The sequence below is a fragment of the Cucumis sativus genome, chromosome 6 (assembly GCF_000004075.3).
Source record: "Cucumis sativus cultivar 9930 chromosome 6, Cucumber_9930_V3, whole genome shotgun sequence".
Classification (NCBI taxonomy): domain Eukaryota; kingdom Viridiplantae; phylum Streptophyta; class Magnoliopsida; order Cucurbitales; family Cucurbitaceae; genus Cucumis; species Cucumis sativus.
The window spans coordinates 26,612,365-26,635,765 of record NC_026660.2 but is presented as its reverse complement, the minus strand read 5'-3'; the positions used below and the strand labels follow the sequence as shown (position 1 = coordinate 26,635,765).

The 23,401-nt window shown below is 31.8% G+C and overlaps 3 protein-coding genes across 5 annotated transcripts; 2 read left to right on the top strand and 1 right to left on the bottom strand.

The window, feature by feature from the left end:
- Window positions 1-547: 547 nt before the first annotated feature.
- LOC101203152 (MADS-box protein SVP) lies at window positions 548-5,517 on the top strand. Of its 3 annotated transcripts, none has more exons than XM_011659645.2 (9): window positions 548-702; window positions 1,122-1,331; window positions 1,914-1,992; window positions 2,855-2,919; window positions 4,315-4,414; window positions 4,490-4,531; window positions 4,849-4,890; window positions 4,973-5,130; window positions 5,235-5,517. In XM_011659645.2, exons 2-9 carry the CDS (start codon window positions 1,150-1,152, stop codon window positions 5,251-5,253), a joined length of 687 nt encoding a protein of 228 aa, XP_011657947.1. In that variant the 5' UTR covers window positions 548-702; window positions 1,122-1,149; the 3' UTR covers window positions 5,254-5,517. The 3 variants fall into 3 exon arrangements, with proteins under 3 accessions (XP_011657947.1, XP_011657948.1, XP_004143442.1); XM_004143394.3 differs by lacking the exon at window positions 548-702 and adding an exon at window positions 735-1,006; XM_011659646.2 differs by lacking the exons at window positions 548-702; window positions 4,490-4,531 and adding an exon at window positions 734-1,006.
- A 5,364-nt stretch (window positions 5,518-10,881) lies between these two features.
- On the top strand, window positions 10,882-15,241 carry LOC101202918 (O-fucosyltransferase 31). The gene is made up of 10 exons (XM_004143393.3): window positions 10,882-11,269; window positions 11,897-11,959; window positions 12,065-12,146; window positions 12,281-12,351; window positions 12,461-12,549; window positions 12,654-12,857; window positions 13,249-13,516; window positions 13,991-14,218; window positions 14,338-14,535; window positions 14,675-15,241. Exons 1-10 carry the CDS (start codon window positions 11,141-11,143, stop codon window positions 14,882-14,884), a joined length of 1,542 nt encoding a protein of 513 aa, XP_004143441.1. The 5' UTR covers window positions 10,882-11,140; the 3' UTR covers window positions 14,885-15,241.
- A 59-nt stretch (window positions 15,242-15,300) lies between these two features.
- On the bottom strand, window positions 15,301-19,883 carry LOC101208402 (uncharacterized protein At4g38062). The gene is made up of 2 exons (XM_004143500.3): window positions 19,716-19,883; window positions 15,301-18,659 (listed from the first exon to the last, which is right to left on the bottom strand). Exons 1-2 carry the CDS (start codon window positions 19,720-19,722, stop codon window positions 15,586-15,588), a joined length of 3,081 nt encoding a protein of 1,026 aa, XP_004143548.1. The 5' UTR covers window positions 19,723-19,883; the 3' UTR covers window positions 15,301-15,585.
- Between the last annotated feature and the right edge of the window lie 3,518 nt (window positions 19,884-23,401).

Below are 23,401 nucleotides of genomic sequence, written 5' to 3'. Positions count from 1 at the left end.
TCTTTTACTTTCGTGCATATAGCATCTCTAATTCGCATCCATGGACTTGCACAATTATCATTCCCTGGTAAAGGACAAGGACAACTAAACTAAGCAAATTTAATTGAGTTATAATTCTTAGTACGGCCGCTGTAACAAAGGAAGAAAAAACAAACAAAATCACGAGAAAAATATGAGAAGGCCGGCTTAGCTTCCACTCTAATCACCATTTCCGATAATAATCCCACTCTTTTCTAATCATTATTTAAAACCATACTACTACTTGGAGTAGTATTTATAAGGTATTTTCAAGAATAATAAAAACTCGTTAAAATTTATATTTAGTTTTGCTATAAATTATGAATACATTTTATAATTTTTTACTATTCCTCAGTTGTTAACTTATTATCTTTTCTACAGAGCAGCATTTACCATTATTTTATTATTTGCAAGAAAAATAATTATTTTCAATTATTTTAAAAACAATTTACATTAATAAAAATAATCTATACTGTAGACTATAATAATTAACTTCTACTAGGGAAGGCTCCAATATTATATTTTACCGTCTATCCTCAACCTTTTACGGCAAAGTTTAGTTGATGAGTTGGAATTTTGCTTCTCCAGAAATGGAGACTTTCACTTGCTTTCAACTGTAGCCTCATTCTCTTGCCGCTACTCATTGGTGGCTTTCCATCTTTCTCAAAAAACCAACCCTAACCGGTAAGTCTATGCTTTAAATTCTACATTCATTTTCATTTCACTTCCAAACATCTTTCACGCATTTTCATTCTGCGCGGATTTTTCTTTTTCCCTTTTCTATGATCACATCCTTCTTCTTTTGGATCTGCGATTACGACTCCTTCTACCTTCTTCTTTCGCTCTCCAACACCTGATTCTTGCACAAATATGGAAATAATAATGTCGCTCTTCCATCTCTGCAACTCCGATTCTTGATATCCTCTTTGTTCTGTGTTTCTCTTTTATTTTTTGCTATTTCTGGCTTGAATCATTCAATTGTTTGCTGGTTAGTTGGCCTCTTTACTGTTTGTTTTTACGAAACTAGAAATTTCTCTGACTGGAACTGTTTTATCTCAACTTTTTCTTGTTTTCTCTCAATTTTCTCACTGTTTCTTTTTCAGAAAGCAAGAGTAGTCATAAGAGGTTCAAATGGCGAAAGAGAAAATCCAGATCAGGAAGATCGATAACGCGACGGCGAGGCAGGTCACTTTCTCCAAGCGTCGGAGGGGACTTTTCAAGAAAGCCAAAGAGCTTTCCGTTTTATGCGATGCCGATGTGGCCCTCATTATCTTCTCTGCCACCGGAAAGCTGTTCGAGTACTCCAGCTCAAGGTTTCTCTCTGCTTCCCTCTCTCTCTCTCTTTTTTCTTTTTTATTGTAGAAACTAAAATTTTAATTTCTGAGTTCTTCTGCTTTTTCTGATACCTTAATTCCATATATAAAGGACACCATGTTACTAAAAATGGAGAAAACCGTGATAGAAATAAAGAGTAGAGCGAAGAAAACAAATGTATTTTGGTCACCACAATCTTACGGAAAAAACAAGAACAAATGAGAAAACATTAACTAATTCTTTAATGGATAAAAGAGGAAATTCTTGTAAAGTAGTGCCTAATAAAATTTGTCATAAACAAGCGGAAAAGGCTAAATGGAAACTATAAATCATGTCTCGAGCCTCGCCCTCTCACCAACAACGAGGTTTATGGTAATAGTGATGACTCAACTTTTCAGTCACTTAATTCTAACTTATTGCGGTTATTATAATGATGCTATGGTTGACACCTAGCTGATTTTGTTGATTATCTTTAAATTATATGGATTGAAGTGACGAACATGGATATTTGTTACTTTTAATTTCTTGACGGGTAGTCATTTCCTCCACTGACTATAGTATCTGTATTTGTATTTCTGAAGCATGAAGGGAATCATAGAAAGACATAATTTGCACTCTAAGAACCTTCAGAAATTGGAACAACCATCCCTTGAATTACAGGTTTGGCGTTTATTTTCCGGACATTTCCTATAAAAATGGTCATCATTTTTTTTTCTCTAACTGTTCTAAAAAGATACAAATTAATAATATTATTGTTGAAGCCGAAACCATAGTTTATGAATTTGTCATTTTAAACAGGAAAAAAATTATTTGTTTTAGGAACACAATTTACTGTGGAAATCAGTGAAAGACAAAACAAGGAAAAAAAAGTACAGTTATACAGCAGTTGTATTTCTTCGGCACAACAAATGTGCAATTGGAGACTGAACCTCCACTACTAGAGTAAAGTCACGTCAATTTGTTAATACCACTAAACCCAGCTGACTATACTATAGCACACCTAAAAATTGATTTTTATTGTATAAAATCGAAAGCATTTTTTATGTTTTTCTTAATAAGCACGGTGCAAAATTACTTTTCTCATCCTGAAGTTTAGTTTGTATTCTATTTAACTAGTAGATTATGCACAGCAATACATTAGTTATCCAGTACGCTATTTTTTCTGAACGCTGTGTCTTCAGAATTTTAAATTTGTTAGCTTATATTGGTGTCACTTGTAACATTTTCATTTTCTATTTATTGAATTTTGAATAACTACTTCGACTCTCTCGAATCTGTATGTAGATTCCAGAAAGAACACGGTCAAGAGAAGGGTAAAAGGTTTATATTTGGGTCAAGCTTATTTTTGTAACACAATAAAATACTTCACTCGTCATTCGTCCTGAACGGACAAAAATCAATATTAAAAAAAGAGATCTTTAGTTTATTATATTTGTAACTTAAGGACTTGTTTATTTTAGTCAATATCGTGGTCACCTCTCATTGGTTTACTGAATATTGCTTACACTGTCGATGATTTCAGCTGGTAGAAAACAGCAATTACACCCGATTAAACAAGGAAATTGCTGAAAAAACTCATCAACTAAGGTATCTCTAGTTTTACACCAGAAGTTATATTTTCTTTTCCTTTTGAATCTTAAACTCATCAGCAATTACTATAATAGAAAGAGGTGAATTTTGAATCTTACACCTAAAGGGAATAAATAGTTATTTAAAATTATTTGCCTTGGGCTACACCCATTTTTTCACCCCACCCCACCCACACGCAGCAGAAAAACGTTAATAAAAAAATTGAAAAGGAAAAGGGGAAATTTGCATGTGGCAAACTATAGTTGAATGGGTGTAGCATAGCTATCAATTATGCTGTCTTTTTTAATTAAAAAAATTGGAAGGGGTTTTGCCCACTTATTTTTTAAGTTGTATGAATTATGATATAACTTAACCATCTTGTATTTCTTTGGCTTACACCTTTTTCAATAAATTTTATCTTCACAATTCTACCATCCAAACATAGGCTTCTTAACACCAACTACATAACCTAAAACTTTATATCATCATTGCATTTCACCAAAGACTTCATAACATCATTTAACGTGCATTCACCAAGATGTTTTATTTCTGTTTTCAAATATTTTATTTTAATTTATGTGTGTAATGAAAGTGAGATACATTCAAGATGGATGCCATTCCAAATGCATTAAAGTATTATACATTTAAAATGTAAAACTTAGGAGATGTACTAGAATAAAAATGAGGTTTTATTTTATCCACTTAGAAGATGTACTTCAATAGTTGAATACATGATTTAATTTGATTCCTTCACCTGAATACATAGTATAGTTAAGTACACCTTTCAATCTGTCCTCTTTATAAAAAAATAAACATAAAAAAAGGAAAATTTATTGGCTGTGTGAGACTCTTTTTATTGGTAGCGGTTGTCTAATAGCGTTGGATACATTTAATTATTTAGATTTGGATGTTTTGGTTTCTAAATTTAATCATTTTTTACGTTTTTGTTTACTTGATTTTGTAGTTAGGTTTGAGTGTTTTCATGATTAGGTATGGACATTCATTCTTCTGCCTGTTGGTTTCGTGGTTAGGTTTTAGTGTTATTGTGTCTAGGAGACGTACGGCATTTCTATTTCTACCATATTATTTTGGTCTTGTATTTCACACGATTATTAGTTTTGAGGAGGTATTCATTATAACATTCTAAAGAAACTTCAAAGGTTTGAATTGATGGAGTTGGATTATTAATTGAAAAATCAAGACATGTTCACGTAAATAAAGGCTATGGATTGGTTTGGTCTTTTCTCTTGTACTTACTAGATGGAACAAGAGAAATTGTAGATACTTTTTGTCGCATTTCAGAGATTGACAGACTACATTGGCCTCTTATTCAAACAAAATTCTCACTCACATAGTACTACACGATAGATCAGAGCATTTACACGAACACGATTAAATTTGATGACAATCTAGGCAGATGAGGGGTGAGGAACTTCAAACATTGAATATAGAGGAATTGCAGCAGTTGGAGAAGTCACTGGAGTCTGGATTGAGCCGTGTGATGGAGAAAAAGGTATTTTCCCTTTCCTTGCCGTTGGTAAAAAAATCCTATTTTCTTCTCAGATATGGTTCCGTTTTTATGTCCCAGGGTGAACGGATCATGAAAGAGATCACTGACCTTCAAAGAAAGGTTAAGTTCTACCTTCAAATAACTAAGGCTATTGCCAAAAGACCCGTTTTAGGAGAATTTAAGTACTTGATAATAATATCATGTATGTAATTTAGTTATATTCATGAATATCTTTTTTATGTTTATATTTATAAGCATGTGGTTTTTCATCAATGATACAAATTTTGTAATCTTTTTTCATATCATCGGATGTAAATAGCTTGTGCCATTACTCTCGTAAATACGAATGAATATGCTGCTTATTGTTTAATTATCAGATGAGGAATGAATATGAATATGCTATTTATTACTAAATTCAAAGTTTTATATATATGCAGTCGGCCGAGCTGATGGATGAGAATAAGCGATTGAAACAACAAGTAAGAAGCCTATTCCACAGCTTACTAATATAAAATGTGTCCTTGAAATCCATTCGTAACTTACAGACGTGGAGGTTTGCAGGCGGAGAAAATGAATGGCGTAAGGCACCTGGGCGTAGAGCCCGAGATTTTGGTCGTGGAGGATGGCCAGTCGTCGAATTCCGTCACTGAAGTTTGTGTTTCCAACTCCAATGGCCCGCCTCAAGATCTGGAAAGCTCAGACACATCTCTTAAATTAGGGTACCGTCGTTGCATAAAAATTGATTTAAAATTATGTTCTACTGATGTTCATTTAGACTGGCGAAGTTTAGTATGATCGAGAGAATCCAATTGTGTGATTGCAGGCTGCCGTATTCCGGATGATGGTGACGATCGATGATCGAACAAGAAGATGAACAGGTACTGTAGCTAGCAAAAATGGTAGTGTGTAAAAGTAATTATACTCTAAAATTCGGGTTAAGTTTGGTAATTGAAATCTAAATCTAACCCATGTCATCTTCATTATCCAATTCACATGACTCCCATTGAAATCTGAAAACAGGGTTGCATTCAAAGAATTCAATGCACCGTTTTAATGAATCAAATTAGAATGCAAGTGGGCTTTTGATAAAGCCTTGGCCACTCCTATGGTATGTGCGTGTAGTCGTAGTTTTGGGGTAATGACTTAACGATGGCGGTTTTCCTGGTGACAACGCCCTTGTTTTGTTAAACAGGGTTTAAGTCACTTTTAGTTTAAACAAACAACACGTGTTAATACTTTGGGATGTGTTAGGTTTAAGGTTTTATAGATGCAAGGATGTCTCCTTTTTTTTTTTTTATTGAAGGGCTCTTAACTAGTTTTGTTGTGCATGGAAAATAAAACTATGTACGTGTTTAATATATAAAATTAGGTATGAAAATCTTATAAAAATTCAATAGATTAATTAACTGAAAATAAATATAATTTAATATATTGATAAAAATAAATAATTTATTTATTTTATAGATATCTTCCTTTTTTTGAATAGTTATGTTAATTAAAGATTTAATGTTGGTTACAAGCCTTTTATATAGGCAAAATGAACTGTTGTTTTCTAATCCAATGTTTATAACTAATAAAATATTTAACTATAAAATAATGATGAATTGCCATGAATAGGACAGAAAAATAAATGAAACTGTTGCTAAAATTTCAAATCATAAATTTTGCTTATATAAGTTAAATAGTTTCGATATTTTTTATTTCTAAAAATTAGCAATACGAGTGTTTATGATTATTTAAGTAATTAATGTTTAAAACAATTAATAATCGAATAATTTGTAGTGTCAATCTATTGTCAAATAAGAGGAGATTCAAATAAATATAATTAATAATAGAAAAATAAATGATTATATGGATAACTTTTAAATTAAATTTGTTCAAATTAAATAATAACTGAAAAAAAAGGAGAAAATCGAATAAAATGAAAAGGATAAAAGTAGGGGCTATTGTAAAAATAACAAAAAAAAAAAAAATGAAGATAATAAGTTTGATGTTACCAAAATTTTTAAAATTATAAAATTAGCAAATTTAAAAATGATAGATTTTGTTTATAATTTTATTATTACCGTCATATATACTAATTTTGTCATACTCACTGAAAAATAATAAATTAGAATCATGTTTTTTCTGAATGTTAATTTTGTATAAAAGGTAAAAAGAGAGAAGTCGAATAAAATATAAAAGGGAGAAAAAATTTGAGAGGTTAATATTTTTTTTCACCAAATGAAAATATGAAGTGCTCAATCAAATACTTCCATTCCCAAGACAGAAAACTTTTACCAAATATGGATTCATTTTTCATTACTACCGTAATACCTCCCTCCATTACATTTCAACTCTATCATTTCAAGAAAACGCAATTAGTAAATAATAAATTCATTAATTATTTGACGAGGTGTTAAATTACGAGAATAGTATGTCTTCAAACATGGTGAAGAAATATCATAGTTCATTCTCACATTTCATTTTTCATGAACCAAACTACTTGTTAGGAAAATTGTTACAAGAAAACTCATTCTATATCTGTTTCTATGCTTTCCTCAATTGATTTACTACATGGGGACACTTCTTATCTTATTTTATATAAAAAAGTTCGATTGTTTTTGTAGACCAATCTTAATAAATCTAATCATTTTTTATATATTTTTAATAAAAAATTATTATTTTACTTGTTTTTCTTTTCATGATTATATATTTTTACGTCGATCGATTATGTTTTGACTTTTGTATGCTAACTTGTTAGTGTGAGTATGATTTAAAATCATTTAAAGTTAGCAACATGTTTTTACAATGATCGAAACCATTGTTTTTAAATAACTTATAGAAGTCTCTAAAGAAATATTGAGAAAATAAACAAACAAAAAAAAAAAGATGTTCTAAGTCAGTTAGGTGTGAAGTAGATGTTAATGAGGATTTAAAAACAACACTCTAAATTTTGAAAATGAAAGTGTCCCAAGGTTTGTTATTGTTATTGATTAAAAGTTTTTTTAAGATGCAATAATTAATACGTCAATTTCAAATATTTATGTTATATTCAAGTTCTACCTAGTTCATATGCATTTATTAAATATATAATTGAATTTTTATTACTTTTTATACAATAATACTTGATTTACCTTGAAATAAGTTTGTATGTTTACCGTGATTATATTTTAAATACTAAGAAAACTATGTCAAAACGAGGTAGTAAGATAAATAATTGACAATGGATAACTCTATAGCTTGACTCTCTTATTCTCTTTATTTTCTCAATCAAGAGACTCAATAAATTTATAAAACTAGTTTGAGATTTAAAATACTGCTAAAACTTTATTAGTTTGTTTCCATTGATTGTTATTGTTATTTATTTACTTATTATTAGTTATTATATGTGAAGCATCATCAAATATTTGCTTTAATGCTAAGCATTTAATCGTTGAAGAAGAAGAAAAAAAACCCTAAGAATTCGTAGGGATTGATGAGAAATTCACATAATTAATGACACTATGGAATGGGAATCTCAAATTAAGTGAGGCTTCGAAATTGGGGCCTCCTCAATTTAATTATCACTGCTTAACTTACTTGATTCTGCATATGCACTTATAGTTTATTGGATCCTTCAAAACTTTAATGCATTTGTACTAAACTCTTCTTCTCCACTTTTACGCAATGCTCCGGCAAAATGCTTTTTAAGACTTCATTAAATAATAAAGATTATTAGGTTTCATCTAACATGGAAACTAAATTATAACCCCTTTGAAATATGGTAAATATATTTAAAAAATAGTAAAATAAATTATAGTAAAATTTTGAATTATATAACTAATTGTTCTTTTGATCAAATTTACTATCAATGGTAAATATTTTATAAAATCTACCATTTTTGAAAATTTTCCATATATTATATTATTCTTCCACTATAGATACTAAATTTATAACTTAATGAGTTTGATTAATTTTGAATGAATAGAAGAAAAAAAAAGAAGTATTCAACAGATTTATCATATCAATATATATATTCAAGTAACATTTTCAAATACAAAAATTTATCTAAAATATAGAAAAATTTTAGTAGATAGAATAAGCTAATATTCATCATGTTTTTAAATTTTGTATATCAACTAACCTTTTGTTATATTTTGTAAATATTTTCATAAATTTTATAAAATCATTTACAATAATTATTCTATGTTTCTTCTATATATTAGCTATTGAAATAAGGGTAAATATCAAATTGAACCCTAAATTTTGGGATATAAATGTAAACCTTAAACAAACCATTGTATCAATTTAAATATTGAACTCTCATTATTAATTTAAATCTAAACTAATAGTTGTATCAAATTAGATTTTGAACTTTTACAAATGTATCCATTTAAACTCTAACTTTTATTAGCATCCTCAAATAAAACATAAATTGAGGATTTATTTTCTTCTCTTCTTCTTCTTTGACCTTTTTTTTTTTTTTGTTATTCTTTGGCTCTTTTATAATTTGATGGTTTAAAATGAAACTACAAAAGTTCATGAGCTAATTTGATATAGCTATTGATTTGGAGTTTAATACATTAATACAACTCTAAAATTCATGTTAAAGAAGATAAATGATAAAATTATTGATTTAGATTTTCAATTGAAAGCACCTACAATACAAAGTTGAGGTTTTAACACAATTAAAGAAAAAGGTTAATACAATTTATGGGTATAAAATACTTACTATCAATAAAAGGAAAGTTTATCTTCGCATTTTGTTGTTTTGCTTTGTTCAAAAAGTTAAATTTCATTTTTTTTTTTTGTCGAACTAAGCTCTACACTACTACATCAAGTAATTTATATCTTACCATTTATTATTATTACTATTTAAAAAGAAATAGACCAATATTTGAAGACTACACGTTATGGTTTTTAAGAAAGATGGCTAAAGGTTTCTGTCTTTAATTCTAAATCATCCAATGCCTTCGTATTTTAAATTGGAGGAAAACACATTTTTGTTCACACAAAGTCATCATAGATTGTGATTCTGTGAAAGCCTGAATGTGAAGTATTCTTTTTAATACTTTTCTATTTTTAGAGTCTATTATATTATCCAAGTTAGATTCATGTTTAATTTTCTTTGTATTATTGTCTATACGTATATATTTTTTTAAAAATATAACTATTTAAAACTTTTAATTATGTGCATATTTAAAACATATCATCTTTCATGTACTATAATTAAAATTGTATTTTTTTAATCTTAAATTATGTTTAAGTTGTGACATCTACACGGTTACTTTACTTTTTAAATGGTAAAATAATTATAATTTAAAGTTAACTATTTGATGTTTACAATATCATGGGTAGTCTTTGAAATGTAATTTTTTTTTAATTATGTAGTTTTCCTTTTGTAACTTATAACTTGTATCTTTTTTTCACGTTATTGAAAATTAAAAGTCTATTAAACAAACATGCTTTCATTTGGAAAGTTAATTACATTCAATTCAATTCAATAATATATTTTGAACATTATCATCATGAAATTACTTTCCAAACGTGAAAAATCACGTGAAGAGTGCATGTGATTGCTCCCTGGTACTTTAAAAAGTGAAAAGCTTACCCAAAATATTGATAATAAAACAATCCTTTTTATTTTTCCTGAAAGGAACTCTTTCATATTTTAAAGATTATAGTAACATTATGCATATAACATGCATGCCACCTTCAAGTGATATGACATCATATATAAGTTGAAATGACGTTTTTGGTAAAAGATAAAATCATCACATGTATTTAATAACAACAACAATAATATAATATTAGTAATTATAATTGAAAATATCATTCAATCTTTGAAATATTGGGATGTGACATCGGACACAATGTCCCACTCCTTCACATTCATAATAGTCATGAGAAATCATATTCAGTATTTTCTTACTGGTTTTGTATCGATTCATTGAGCATTGGCACCGTCAGATTAGTTAGAGTGATTTAAACTAATCAAAACATTCATAAAGTCAGAAGTATTTGATAACCCATTGATCTTTTGTTTGTGGAAATGTTGTTTTGTTATCTATTTTACAAAAACCATGATTTAAAAATCTAAAAACAGATTTAGTAGAGATTCTAATATAGTTTTTGGTAAAAACCACGATAGGAACACAAAAATGATATTAATCTAATGAACACATATTTCGAGATATAAAGGATTTAGATATTCTTATAACAAATGGAACCGACAAGCAACCTCTTCGCCACATACTTCATTTACGAGTTCTTAACGAAAATTCGTAGAAGGAGAAACGAAGTACAGAAAGGAATGGAACTGTATAAATAATTGCAACCCATTTTTTTGAAAGCTAACTGTCGGTGCTCACTACTAGTAGCTATCGATCTAAATTGAATCCAATAAAGCAGAGGCCCGCAATGGTCAAATCTCTACTCCAAAACACGCCCTTCGTCCTTGTGTAGTTAAAGTGGAAGCAAGGAACAGAGGCGAAAGTTGTTTTCACTACGTGATTCTCTCTTTACTTTTTAATCGCTACCCACCTATAATTTGCATGGACCCTCTCTGAAAGCGACACCCTTTCTCTCCAATCAATTCATTTGCGAGCTGTACAGATGTCCATGTGTGTGAATCAGATGCCTTTACTCTCATATTTGATATAACCCACTCTCACTGCAATAAACCTCTCACCTTCTTCATTACAATCCCTTTTTGGCTTCTGGGTTTGGAGTTTCGCATTCGATTTGCAAAACCCATCTCCAAGATCCATGGTTATGGGACTTAGTTACCAGTCTAACAGAGCTGGAGCTTTGGCTGGTGTTTTCGTCCTGCTTTTCCCTGTTTTTCTGCCGGGTTTATTTAGCCCTTTTGGTCATGCTTCGCCTTCCACATTCTCGGTATCTATTTCCCACTTCAATCTTCTTTCTTTTTTGTTTTGCTTTGTTTCTTGATGCCTTTCAACTTTTGATATTCTCAGTAGTGTTCTGTGAAATTATTTAGGAAAGAAATGTTGATGTTTTGATTTTAGCTTCGGTTGCTGTAAAGAGAAAAGTTTATCTTAGTGGAGAAGTGGGAAAATCTTTTCCTGTAATAGTTACGCCTTTCTTTTTCTTCCTTTTCCTGTGCAATTCTTCGGAAATGTAGAGACAGAATACTGTGGCTTTCTTCATTTATAGTATGTTTGGTATGATTTTTTTATTAAGGTTTTTGTAACAGAAAATAAAAATTGGAATGTTCGGTTTATAATTAGTTCAGTTTTAGTGGAATGGTGCTTCGTAGGGTCATTATTAGCTAGCTGTGGTTACATCTAACCTGATTGGCAAGGGCTTGAATGTATAGGAATGGTTATTTTTCATCTCTTGTTCAACTTTTCTTTAAACTCTATCTACTTTTCCTCTCTAGTAGACATATTATTTTGTTATGGCTTTTGGGTTGTAAAATTAGACTGGTGGGTGCACAATTATTAGGACTTTTATGAGTTCTTAGGATTGTGATTGATGCTTTAATTGGGTAACCTCTTATAGGAATGGAACACTCCAAAGCCCAGGCACCTGCGTCTGCTGAAAAGTGCTTTACAACGCCAAAGTGTGGGTAAAAGTTGATTTATTATATAATGGGAGTTTGTTTAGTTTCCAACTATTTGTTTTTATGAATGAGAATCTCTTAGTGTTAAAATCATATTTCTATGGCAGTCAAAACCAGATCAGTCTGATTTATGGGCTCCCTTAGCTGATGAAGGATGGAGGCCTTGTGTTGATTCATCAAAAGCTTCCTGTAAGTATTGAATTATCGCTGGAGGTCTCAGAAACTTCCCATGATCATTTTTATCCAAACAAATAATATATCACGTACTAAATTACTAATCTTTTTCATGCATGGTTTATGCCGTGGATCCATATGTTTTGCAGCTCTACCAGAGAAATCTGAAGGATATATCCAGGTGTTTCTAGATGGAGGGCTGAACCAGCAAAGAATGGGAGTATGTTTGGATTACAACATTAACATAATTTTTTGTCATTAAAGATTTATGGGCACCGATTTTGTTGATGATGTAATTTTTAACTTTAAGATACTTTGTTCACATGCAGATTTGTGATGCAGTTGCTGTTGCTAAGATTCTAAATGCAACCCTTGTGATTCCCCACCTTGAAGTTAATCCCGTCTGGAAAGATTCAAGGTACCAAGAAAATTTGTTTTGTGTGATATTGTTCTATTCTTGTATATTTGAAAAATTATAATGAAACTTCTTTTACCTTATCCTTTACTTTTTGGATTCTGCAGTTCTTTCGTCGATATATTTGATGTGGATCACTTTATTAACGTATTGAAGGATGACATTTCTATAGTTAAAGAGCTGCCAGCTGAATTTTCTTGGAGTACTAGGGAATATTATGCTACAGCCATTCGGGCTACTAGAGTCAAAACAGCGCCCGTTCATGCCTCGGCAAACTGGTATCTGGACAATGTTTTACCTGTATTGCAGAGGTTGGTATTGAAGCCTATCCGTTCTGACCTTGTAGGACTGCTAGGGTAGTTGCTTAGTTTCATATCTGAATGTACATTCTATCACTTATAAAAATCAAAGAAAGATGAAGCAGTAACACAAAACTGTTTCATGAAATTGGAACACAGAATAAATCAAGATGGATATGAAATTGGGGGAGAAGATGCGTTGCCAAGGATTAGCTATAAAATTTAAAAAGATTACGTAACTCGGTATGCCTTGTGCTTGGGTATATATGGATGTCTGAAAATTTGGATTTGGATTGAATGATTTAAAATCGTTCGATGTTTTTGTGTGCTATGAAAATTACTTACTATTCTCCGTAATCTGTTACTCTTGGTTTTACATTAATTTTTTATATTAATGATTCAGCTACGGTATTGCTGCCATCGCACCCTTCTCACACCGTCTAGCTTTTGAGAACTTGCCTGATGAGATACAAAGGTTGCGCTGTAAGGTCAACTTTCAAGCATTAACTTTTGTTCCCCATATTCAAGAACTAGGAGAAGCTCTCATCAATCGCCTGCGGTATCCTTTGAATAAGAAGGAATCAGTGGGGGGTAACTACCTAAGTCTGACCACTGATGCAAATGAACAACGTCCATTGAAGTTTGTTGTCCTACACCTACGATTTGACAAGGTATAGCCACTCTTCCTTTCCAGGTGCTTAATTAGCTTGAAGTTCTGCAGTGTTACTATATCTATTGGACGTTGCCTTTCTAAGTTATCTTGCCGATATTATAGATCATTAATTAAAGTTATCCACCCATTGCATGCAAACAATTGAAGACCTTATTGCTTAGATTTTATCTCATTAGTTCTTGGGGCTGACAAGTTTGTTCATGAGCTCGACCACCATTCTCTGCTCAAGTAAGCAACGGGTCAAATTTAATTCCCCATTGCAACTTCAGCGTTTTCAAAGTTTTTGCTTAACCAGTTCAGCCTTGGTTTTAAGCATTAAGAACAGGAATGCTAGCCAATAAGACTGCCCATCGTGTGATCAAATTGAATGAATGGAACTTTGAATCGGGCAATCATATTTCTGCCTTCTTTTATTTACATTAATTTCGTAAAAAGTTTTACAGCTGCTGATTTCTTTATGTTCGACCTGAAGGACATGGCAGCTCATTCAGCCTGCGATTTTGGTGGGGGAAAGGCTGAAAAACTTGCTTTGGCCAAATATCGTCAAGTGCTCTGGCAGGGAAGGGTCCTTAACTCTCAGTTCACAGATGAAGAGTTGCGGAGTCAGGGTCGTTGCCCTTTGACCCCTGAGGAGATCGGTTTGCTAATGGCTGCCTTGGGTTTTGACAACAATACCCGTCTATATTTGGCTTCCCACAAGGTAGTTCCTTCTTTATATACAAATAAAAAGCAACCAAGCACGCTTTAGGGCTTTTGGTTTGAAAATGAAATTACTACCATTACTTGGAAGTTAGAACTCTAAGTGCGTGGTTCTTTCAGGTATATGGTGGGGAAGCTAGGATTTCGACTTTGCGGAGTCTTTTCCCATTAATGGAGGACAAGAAGAGTCTCACTTCTGGAAGTGAACTAGCCCAAATCAAAGGAAAGGCCTCTTTGCTTGCTGCGGTTGACTACTACGTAAGCATGTACAGTGACATTTTTATCTCGGCTTCTCCTGGAAATATGCATAATGCAATGGTAAGAGTAATAAACTTCTTGCTCAATTCATATTTTATCAAATCTTGATTAGCAAAATCTGTGCTCTCTGTACGAACATTTCCTGCACGTGATGTATTTATTATGATCATTCTTGTACTCTTTCTTCATATTTTTAAAGGTGGGACATCGCACGTACGAGAACTTGAAGACCATAAGACCAAACATGGCATTATTGGGACAGCTTTTCATGAACAAAAGTATCATTTGGTCAGACTTTCATCAGGCCACTGTAGAAGGCCACAAAAACAGACAAGGACAAATAAGGTTGAGAAAGCCAAAGCAATCAATATACACATATCCAGCTCCTGATTGTGTTTGCCACGCTTGAAATGCAGTTCCTATTGGATACCATTTTCTGTCACAAAAACAGACCACGCTTAATGATTCTGCAACTATCGTTTGTCGGTAGTAATCTGTTGAATAAAAATTAGATCTTCCTATTTGTTGGTCTGAATCATATGATGTTTTATGTAGAAACCAGTGCGATGCGAGGAAGAACTTTCATAGTTTGTAAAGATGTGAAAGGTCTACTGCGAAGGCTTATTTATGTCTTCTGGGGCCGATTTAGATTAATGCAGTATGTAGTGTGCTATCCTCGGATTATTGACAAATTATCTTGATGTAACGAGTTGTGTAAAGAATTGTTTGTAAGAAATACATCATTTTTGATGTAGTTTTTTTTTTTTTTTGGTCTCCAAACTGGAAAAGAGTTATTAATTAGAATTTTTCTGCACTGAGAAGAGATAAAAAAACAACGAATCAGTGATCCACTAATAAGCAAATAATGGAGCATACAAGAAGAGTGTTTACATAGACGAAGAGAAACTTTGAACAAATTTAATCACTGGCTCCAAAGTAAATAAATTTGAGCCTATGCTAATAATCACTTTGGTCGTAGAAAACAATAAGGTTCTCATACTAAATTAAATTTAAAAAGGCCGGTGCTAGAATTGTACAGACCGAAGCAAAATTCTGAGTAGGGTTTTGTACCGTATGGTTCATTGAGTCGTAGCTACTGGGGTTGCACAGCTAACTGTTGAGCTCTCTAAAGGGCGATCTTGTATCAGCCGAAACCTCAAATCTTTTCATTGAAGGAGAATTCGCATTCTCTTTCAGTTCAATCTTTTGACATTCATTGCTACTAAAAGAGAGCATTATCTTCTCCAGAAGGCCCATCAATTCTCTGTCTGAGTTCGAAAACTCGTTGATATGATTGCCTATGCCTCCAATGATACTCATCAAGTCTTCCTTTTCTGTAGACAACTTCATCACATCTTCTATCAAATTACTCTTCTCACTCTTTAGCTCATCGATAAATACATCTGAAAATTTTAGCTTTGTTTTCAACTGATCAGTCAGTTTCTTCATTTCAGACTCTTTTGCATCCAGATCTGCTTCAATTTTCATTGCTTTCTCTTTTGCTTGATCCAATGATACTTCCTGAAGCTCCAGCTTCTGCTGTATTATGCGGATATTATCCTCTAGTTCCAAAATCATCAGTTTCTTTTCTTCAGTTTCTAGAACTGCTAGAATCTCAGCAGCATTGATCTTCTCCCATGCCTGGTGGACAAGATCAGTTTCTGTTTGCTTCTCATCAAGCTTTGATGAAAATGATATTAAAGAGCTATTAAATTTCTGTTCCAGTGAATGTACTAACTGCATGAGTTGATCGATTCTTTTGTTTTTCTTTTCCACCATTTGGATGAGCTTCTCCTTCTCATGCTCAAACATACTCTCGGCACCGATATGAGATAGCAGAGCTACTTCAAGTTCTCGTCTCAGTGAATCTTGCTCCAGACACTCAACTTCATTTTGGAGTTGTTCTAACATCTCATTCTTCTCTCTTATAGTCTGAAGAAAGTCATCTCTCATCGACTCAAATGAAGTTGCCGACTCCATTCCTGATAAAGCAGTTGCCTCCAATTCTATTATTTCAAGCCCTTGCTCCAGCAGCATAACCTGTTGCGCGAGACTTTCAATCCTCTTGTCTTTCTCATCTAACTTTTGAATAAGGCTATCATTCTCTTGCTTAAAGTGCTCCCCAACATGGACTTCTGCAAGCAGTGACGCCTCCAACTGTCTACGTATGCTATGATTTTCCTCAAGATCAAATTTTAACTGTTCGGCTATAGATTTCCACATATGCATTTCAAAATCAATTTGATTTCCTTCACATATTTTATCATCCAGTTCAGCATTTGCTTCTTCTAAGGCATTGCATGCTTCATGAAGTCTATCCATTGCATCATATTCTATTTGTGTCACTTGTTCTTCCAACAGAAGATAATCCCTGGAGGATTCTTCAAGTATTTCCATAGACTGATCAAGCTCTCTCAGCTTTGATTTGTATTTCTCTTCAATCAGCTCCATTGATTGAACTCGAGTATAGATAGATTCCTTTTCAGCAAGTTCAGCATTTGCCTTGCCCAAGGCATTGCAGACTTCAAGTTTTTCTGCTGCATCATTTTTCATTTGCAAACATTGTTCCTCTAAGTGAAGCTGACACTTGGTTGATTCCTCAAGCATTTCTTTATAGCTGTCTATTTCCTTCTGCATTAGTTGAAGCTGCTCCTCAAAAATATCCAAGGATTCAACTCTTTTCATTAAAGATGCAACCTTGTCATGTTCTTCGTCAATATCTTTGTGGGCCTTTACCAAAGCCGCATTCTGCACCTCCACCTGCTTCATTAATAAAGATATTTTCTCTTCTCTATCTTTGTCATGCATATAAACTTCGGCCATTTCTTTCGCCAGGTTAACTTGAGCCTCTGATATTCCCTGATTTAACACTAGTAACATGGCAGAGAGTTCCTCATTTTGTAACTTCAACTGAAATGCTGTAGAATGATGACTTTCCAGCATTGCCTCAAGATCCTTTATTGTTGCTTCTCTTCTGCATAGCTCAGATTTGCAATCATTCATGTTACTCAAAACTTCTTCCATTTGAGACGTCCATTCAACTTCTTTAGCCCGTAGTTTTGCTGTGCATTTACCATGGGAAGTTTCCAAGCTTTGCATCTTCTTTTGGAGTTCTCTGAAAGAAGGTGAACCCCCTGGTGCTTGAATTTGTTCTTCCTGAAGTTCTTTGATAGCTATTCGTAACTCCTGGTTTTCTTCCTCCAACTTACGTGTTTGGTACTCTCTTTCCTTCAGAAATGAATCTTTTGTTCCCAATGAACTTCTTAAAGTAGCAATTTCTTTATCCCTCTGAGCAGTTATCTCACCCAACTGCATTTTTGCACGTTCACACTCATCAAGAACATTATCGAAGCGTGTCTCAAAATCAGTAACTTGAATCTGTAAATATTTTCGGCGACTCTCTTCGTGAGCGAGGGCTTGGTTGCACATTTCTAACTTGTTATTAAGATCTTTTGAGATTAACATTTGAGAATTTAACCTTGTCTGCAGTGAAGAGATCTCATCAAGCAGGGTACCTTTCTCCAGTTCCCAATCCTTTTTGTTCACCTTGAATTGTTCCCGAACCTTCTCAAGTGCCTCTTCCAGATGCTTAAATTGCTCGGCCTTCCATTTCAACTGATCTTTAACCTTTGCAATTTCGTCGTTTAAATCAATAAGTACATCATCTCTTTCCCCCTGCTCCTTGTGTACCAGTCCATCTTCAGCTTCTGAACACTTTTTTTGCCAAAGCAATAAATTCTCTTTGAGGCCTTGAATTTCTTCTCTATAATCACATATTTTCTGCTCTTGATGCAAGCATTTCTCATTCGTTTCATCCAAAGCCAATAGCAGACTTCTCTTTTCTTCTTCCAATTGTACAGACTTCTCATTGGCATCAGCTCGAAGCTTATCATTGGCAGAACCGAGATGCTTCACTATTGACTCTCTTTCAAACAAACTTCGTTCGAGTTCCTCCAAACGTTTCTTCTCCATAGATAATTCTTCTGCCTTTTCATTTATCTCTTCGGCTTGCTTCTCAATTTTCAAATTTGCCTCCTGCAATCTAGCGAATTGCTCGCTGTTAGCTCTCTTCAAATTATCAGATAATTCTCCCTTTATCTTGCATTCTGCCCTAAGCTTCTCAATATCAGCTTTTGTTTCATCTAGTTCTTCAAGAATCCCATCCATATTCTTCAAATCTAAATCTGAATTTTGTTAACGATGAAGAACAGAGAAAGAGTAAGTTAGTTAAAAAGAAATCCGAACTTTTGAATAAATCATAAAAATACTAAGTTTAAGGAAAATATCAGACATGGCATTTTCATTCACTGGGAACATTGTGGAACTTCAGAGACTATTACAACAATGGGAGGGAATGCCAAAAAGAAAAGGCTAAAAGCCTGTGGATGTTATTCTGCATCTTCTAGAACTAATTAATTGCCAGATTCAGATAAAGCAGGAAGGAAAATACACACACCGCACAAATTCTGATTGTTGCTTTGGATATTTCCTTACAGATTCAGTTTTGTTCATTTCCAGGCATTACTATTATTTTTTAAAAATTCATGACCAATTTTCTAGCCAAACAAGAGTGGCCATACACCCCTTTCAATAAAAAGTTTTATAGACAACGTCAACTGAAAAGATATCTCTGGAATTCTAAAATATTAAGACAAGACCTACATAATTTGGGAAAAATGGAAAAACCAACATAGATGAAAAGACCCCAACTCAACATCGATCTATTCTCTAAACACCATAACTTTCAAAACATGATTATTTAATAACTCCATTGAAATAAATTAAAAGAAAAGGGACATTTATAAGATTCGTCCCGAAATATAAACGAATCATGAACACAATCATCGATAGTTTTAATCAGAAAATATGAGATTGGAAAGCCTATTCCTCATGACCACCAGACACCGCGACAATCTCAAACCCAAACCAATTACAATCAAGTTGATTGGAGCCAAGTTTAATCGGATTAAAAATTACAAAAGAATGTTTCAAACCATAATTTCCCGTTAGAACAGAAAATTATTCAAAAGGAAAAACTAATCCAATCTATTTTTTAACCCTGAAAATATATAAAGAAGCAACAAACGACGAGAACATCTAAATCAAACATTCCAAAGCCATTTATCATGTTCAACAGCGCGATAAAGCGAAGAAACGAGGAACAACAACATTCCATATATTCCACAAATGGTCAACATTTCAAATTCTCAAAGCCAGACAAGAAACGAAGCAGAACGTACCAGGCATGAAAATAAAATATCTGGCGCTGGATTTCGATTCAGCGTAAGAACCGTTGGAATTTTTGGTTGTTGTGAACGAAGAGGAAGAATCAAGTCAGGAACGATGATAAGAAGAGAGAGAAATATGGAAGAGAGAAAGTGGTCTCTCCAAGTAGCCGTTAAAAGAACCTTTTCCGGATTTAAAATAAAATGTATTGACGTTGATGGACGGCGAAGTACCGATCCGTATTAAACGACGTTAGTTAAAGACGCTGATGATGCTGAAGGTACTAAACGCTGTCGTTAGGGCTCAAAAGTGACTAGCCGTTGCAAGGGTGTTAGATAGGATTGGGCCAGAAAACTGCAGACTAGTTCAGCCCAATTCCATTTAATGCGATTTCGTAACCCAACTTTCATTTTGGGCTAAGGCCCAAATATTTAAGTGCCTTATATCCAATTTACTCGATTGTTAAATTAAATTCTATATGATTTTAATATGGTTAAATTTTAAAACAAAACTGAAAATTAAAAAAAAAAAAATTAAAGATTAATTTAGTACTAAACATTCTAAGCTAATTCTGAATAGATGTTTTATTTGAAGATTTCAAAAAGTGGTTTGCTATTTTTATTGTGCTCGCATCCTAAATTTTCGAATTTGATGCTGCATACCTTGTAATTAATATAAATGGCCTATTTTTATATATATTCCATAATTGAGCTCACATCCTAAATTTTCCAATTTGACGTTGAATACCTTGTTAATATAAATGACCTATTTTTATATATTTTCCATAATAGCCATGTGTATTCATGGAATAGTCTTTTCTTAACAAAATTTCAAACATAGCATAAAATAGTAAGTCCAAACTCACAACTTTTCATGGTACAAATATAACCATGATCATTTGTACATACTGTTTTGATTTTTAATATATAAAAAAATTGGATAGAGACAATAGGTAAAGAAAATTGCAAAAGTTCATCATGCATGTAGTCTGTTGTGATTTAAAATGAACATTTCATGTTTTTTCTAAAGATTGAAAGTTATGTTATGAAGTAAATCAAAGGAGATCTAAAATTTAAGTATATCTAGTTTGAAATGGGTTGATTTGACATATGAAAGAATCTTAAATAATAAGAGTGATTGAATCTCAAGTATGTGAATCTTCACATGCATTGTATTTTCAATCATTCATTACGGCCAAACTTCTCTTAAAAATTATTGGCACTATTAGGTCACATGGTGAAATGAAAGAAACAATAATAACAAATATCAAATTGACTTACAATTTGATTGCTTTAGGGGAAAGGAGTGTGTTAAAGTTACCAAAAATAATCAAATCAGTTTTATTGTAGATTAGAAGAAGAAAAAAATTGATTTGAAAGAAACCAAACAATTTTTTTATAAAAAAAACTGAAAATATATCTTTTCCTCAATTTAATATTTTTGCTATGTTGGAGAGCAATTTTGTTCTTATAGTAATTACAAACATTATTGCAAGCACATTATTACAAGCATATGTCTGGAATGGTCGATAACTTTTCTCGTCTTAGAATTCACTTTTAACGTGTTGAAGAGTGATTCATAAATGTTCAAAATCAATTTTAATTGTTGTATAGACTTTAATTTTTAACTAAGTGAAAAATGAGATTTTGTAGGAAAGGGAGTGAATGACAAAGTGGAGGTGGTTAAAGCCAAGGAAATTTGGAGTATAGCTATCCCCAAGTCTCTTTCACTATGGCACCTCAATGTGGCATAAACCAATAACACATAATATCTGTCAAACATTCAAACTCCCAAGTGCCCTATGCTACAATATAACAATATATCCAAATGTATGCATTATATATTTATTAAAATTTCAGAAGCTTACTAACTTTAGAACCACAATTTACCCCCCAGGTCCTTTTTGAGTGGTTAAAGCCAAGAAATCCAAGGTATGCAATATTTACAATCTTTGATGATTGAATAGGGAGATGGGCTTTGACAAAATATAGTGGTAGCCTGCTATATAATTATGATCATAATGTGTGGAACCAACCTTTTGAACTTTTTTGGTTGCATATAACACCAAGTTCTTTTATTGTGGTTATTTTTTGAGGTTTTTTTTAATAATGATGAAAAAAAATCCCTATTGGAGAGTTAGAGCATAGGATGCTGATTGGTGGAAATAATTATTAACTTTGATTTCCCTTTCATGTAAGGCATCAAATCTTTGAAAATAAATAATTCCAATTTTTTTAAAAGTTTCAGCCTTTCATGATTCCATTGTAGACATAAAGTTGGAGCTATTGGAAAACTATTTTCTTATTGTCAATTTGATAGGTGTTTGATTGGGTTGACATCTCCACCTCTCTTTGTTTATGGGTCTTTTATTCAATTTTAAACTTTATTTTTAAATAAAATTATATATGTAATTTTATAAATATAATCACTAATTTTATATAAAAAAAAAACTAAATAATCAATAATTTGACAGGAGTGTTTTAATGTAAACAAATTAGTATAGCATTATTTTTTTTCTAAGTTAATTTATCTAATTTAAGTTAACTCCTAGATTTTTTTTTTTTAAATCTTTCTTTTGGAACAAAGTTATGGAAAAAGAACAGAAAAATGGACTGGGATTCTCTTCCTTTTAGTTTTAAGTATTAAACAAAACTTCAAGAAAAAGGAAAAAAGAAAATTTAAGTTTTCAAAGTTTGTTTGGGGTTGCCAACAAAAATTATAGTTCATATGTGCAAAGAACCATGGAGTTTTTAGTTAAAAAAATGAAAGGTGTTAATCAAGAACAACTTTATCTACATAACCCAAATTTATATTTGAATTGACCCAATCCAATTTAAATTTATAATATTACTAAAAAATAAAAAAAGAGATGGGATGTTAAAATATTATTTGTGTTGTTTCTTAGCAAAAGGCAAAGGAAGATAGGATGTTGCAATCATTTTAGTTTTTCTATCAATTTTCATTTCTTTAATTTTTGGTCATATACTTCAAATGTATAATCTAAATAATGAAATTTCAATAAATCACAACTCTGAGTCCATTTTTTTTTTTTTTGAAAAGAATTAGTATTTGACTGTAGATATTTTTAAGTTATCGTTTTAATGTTCTCTGATATCTAATGATGTAATTTGAATGATTTTAACAAATTCATTTAAGTTGGTCCAAGTTAATCTTCTAAATATTTTTTTTGATAATCAAAATAATTTAATACAAGAATCCACCTTATCGATATATATGATTTAAATTACTATTATTATTACTACCATTAAAATAAAAATTAAGAATATGGTTAGAATTTAAATATAAACAACAATGGTTTATGGAGATAAATTTAATCTAATTCAACAAAATTTATATTGTAAAATTAAATAAATTTCCTTGAGAAAACAAAACAACCTTACAGGTGTCAGTCATGGAAACAAAAGATTCAGAAAATTATGTTTTTGTTTGGCACATCATCATATCTAGTTAATAATTTATTAACTCGATATGATTAAATTTTATAATCATAAATTTAATATTATTTCTAGAAACTATTATTAATCAAATTAAGAATGAGTGATTGATTGGTTTGGAAGATGAAAAAGAAGGGGAGCAATATAATTAATTGGTTATTAAAGAATAAAAACTTTCATATCAACGGCTGAGGTTTTCTTCAAATAAAATAAAAGAGATTTTCTTATATATATATATATATATA

Bases quoted from the DNA above. Each gene is read 5' to 3' on its own strand.
- LOC101203152 (XM_011659645.2), top strand. From the start codon at position 1,150: ATGGCGAAAGAGAAAATCCAGATCAGGAAGATCGATAACGCGACGGCG. The intron at 1,993-2,854 runs GTTTGGCGTTTA...CGATGATTTCAG, and splicing joins AACCATCCCTTGAATTACAG to CTGGTAGAAAACAGCAATTA. The intron at 4,415-4,489 runs GTATTTTCCCTT...TTTATGTCCCAG, and splicing joins GCCGTGTGATGGAGAAAAAG to GGTGAACGGATCATGAAAGA.
- LOC101202918 (XM_004143393.3), top strand. From the start codon at position 11,141: ATGGTTATGGGACTTAGTTACCAGTCTAACAGAGCTGGAGCTTTGGCT. The intron at 11,960-12,064 runs GTGGGTAAAAGT...TTTCTATGGCAG, and splicing joins GTGCTTTACAACGCCAAAGT to TCAAAACCAGATCAGTCTGA. The intron at 13,517-13,990 runs GTATAGCCACTC...TTCGACCTGAAG, and splicing joins TACACCTACGATTTGACAAG to GACATGGCAGCTCATTCAGC.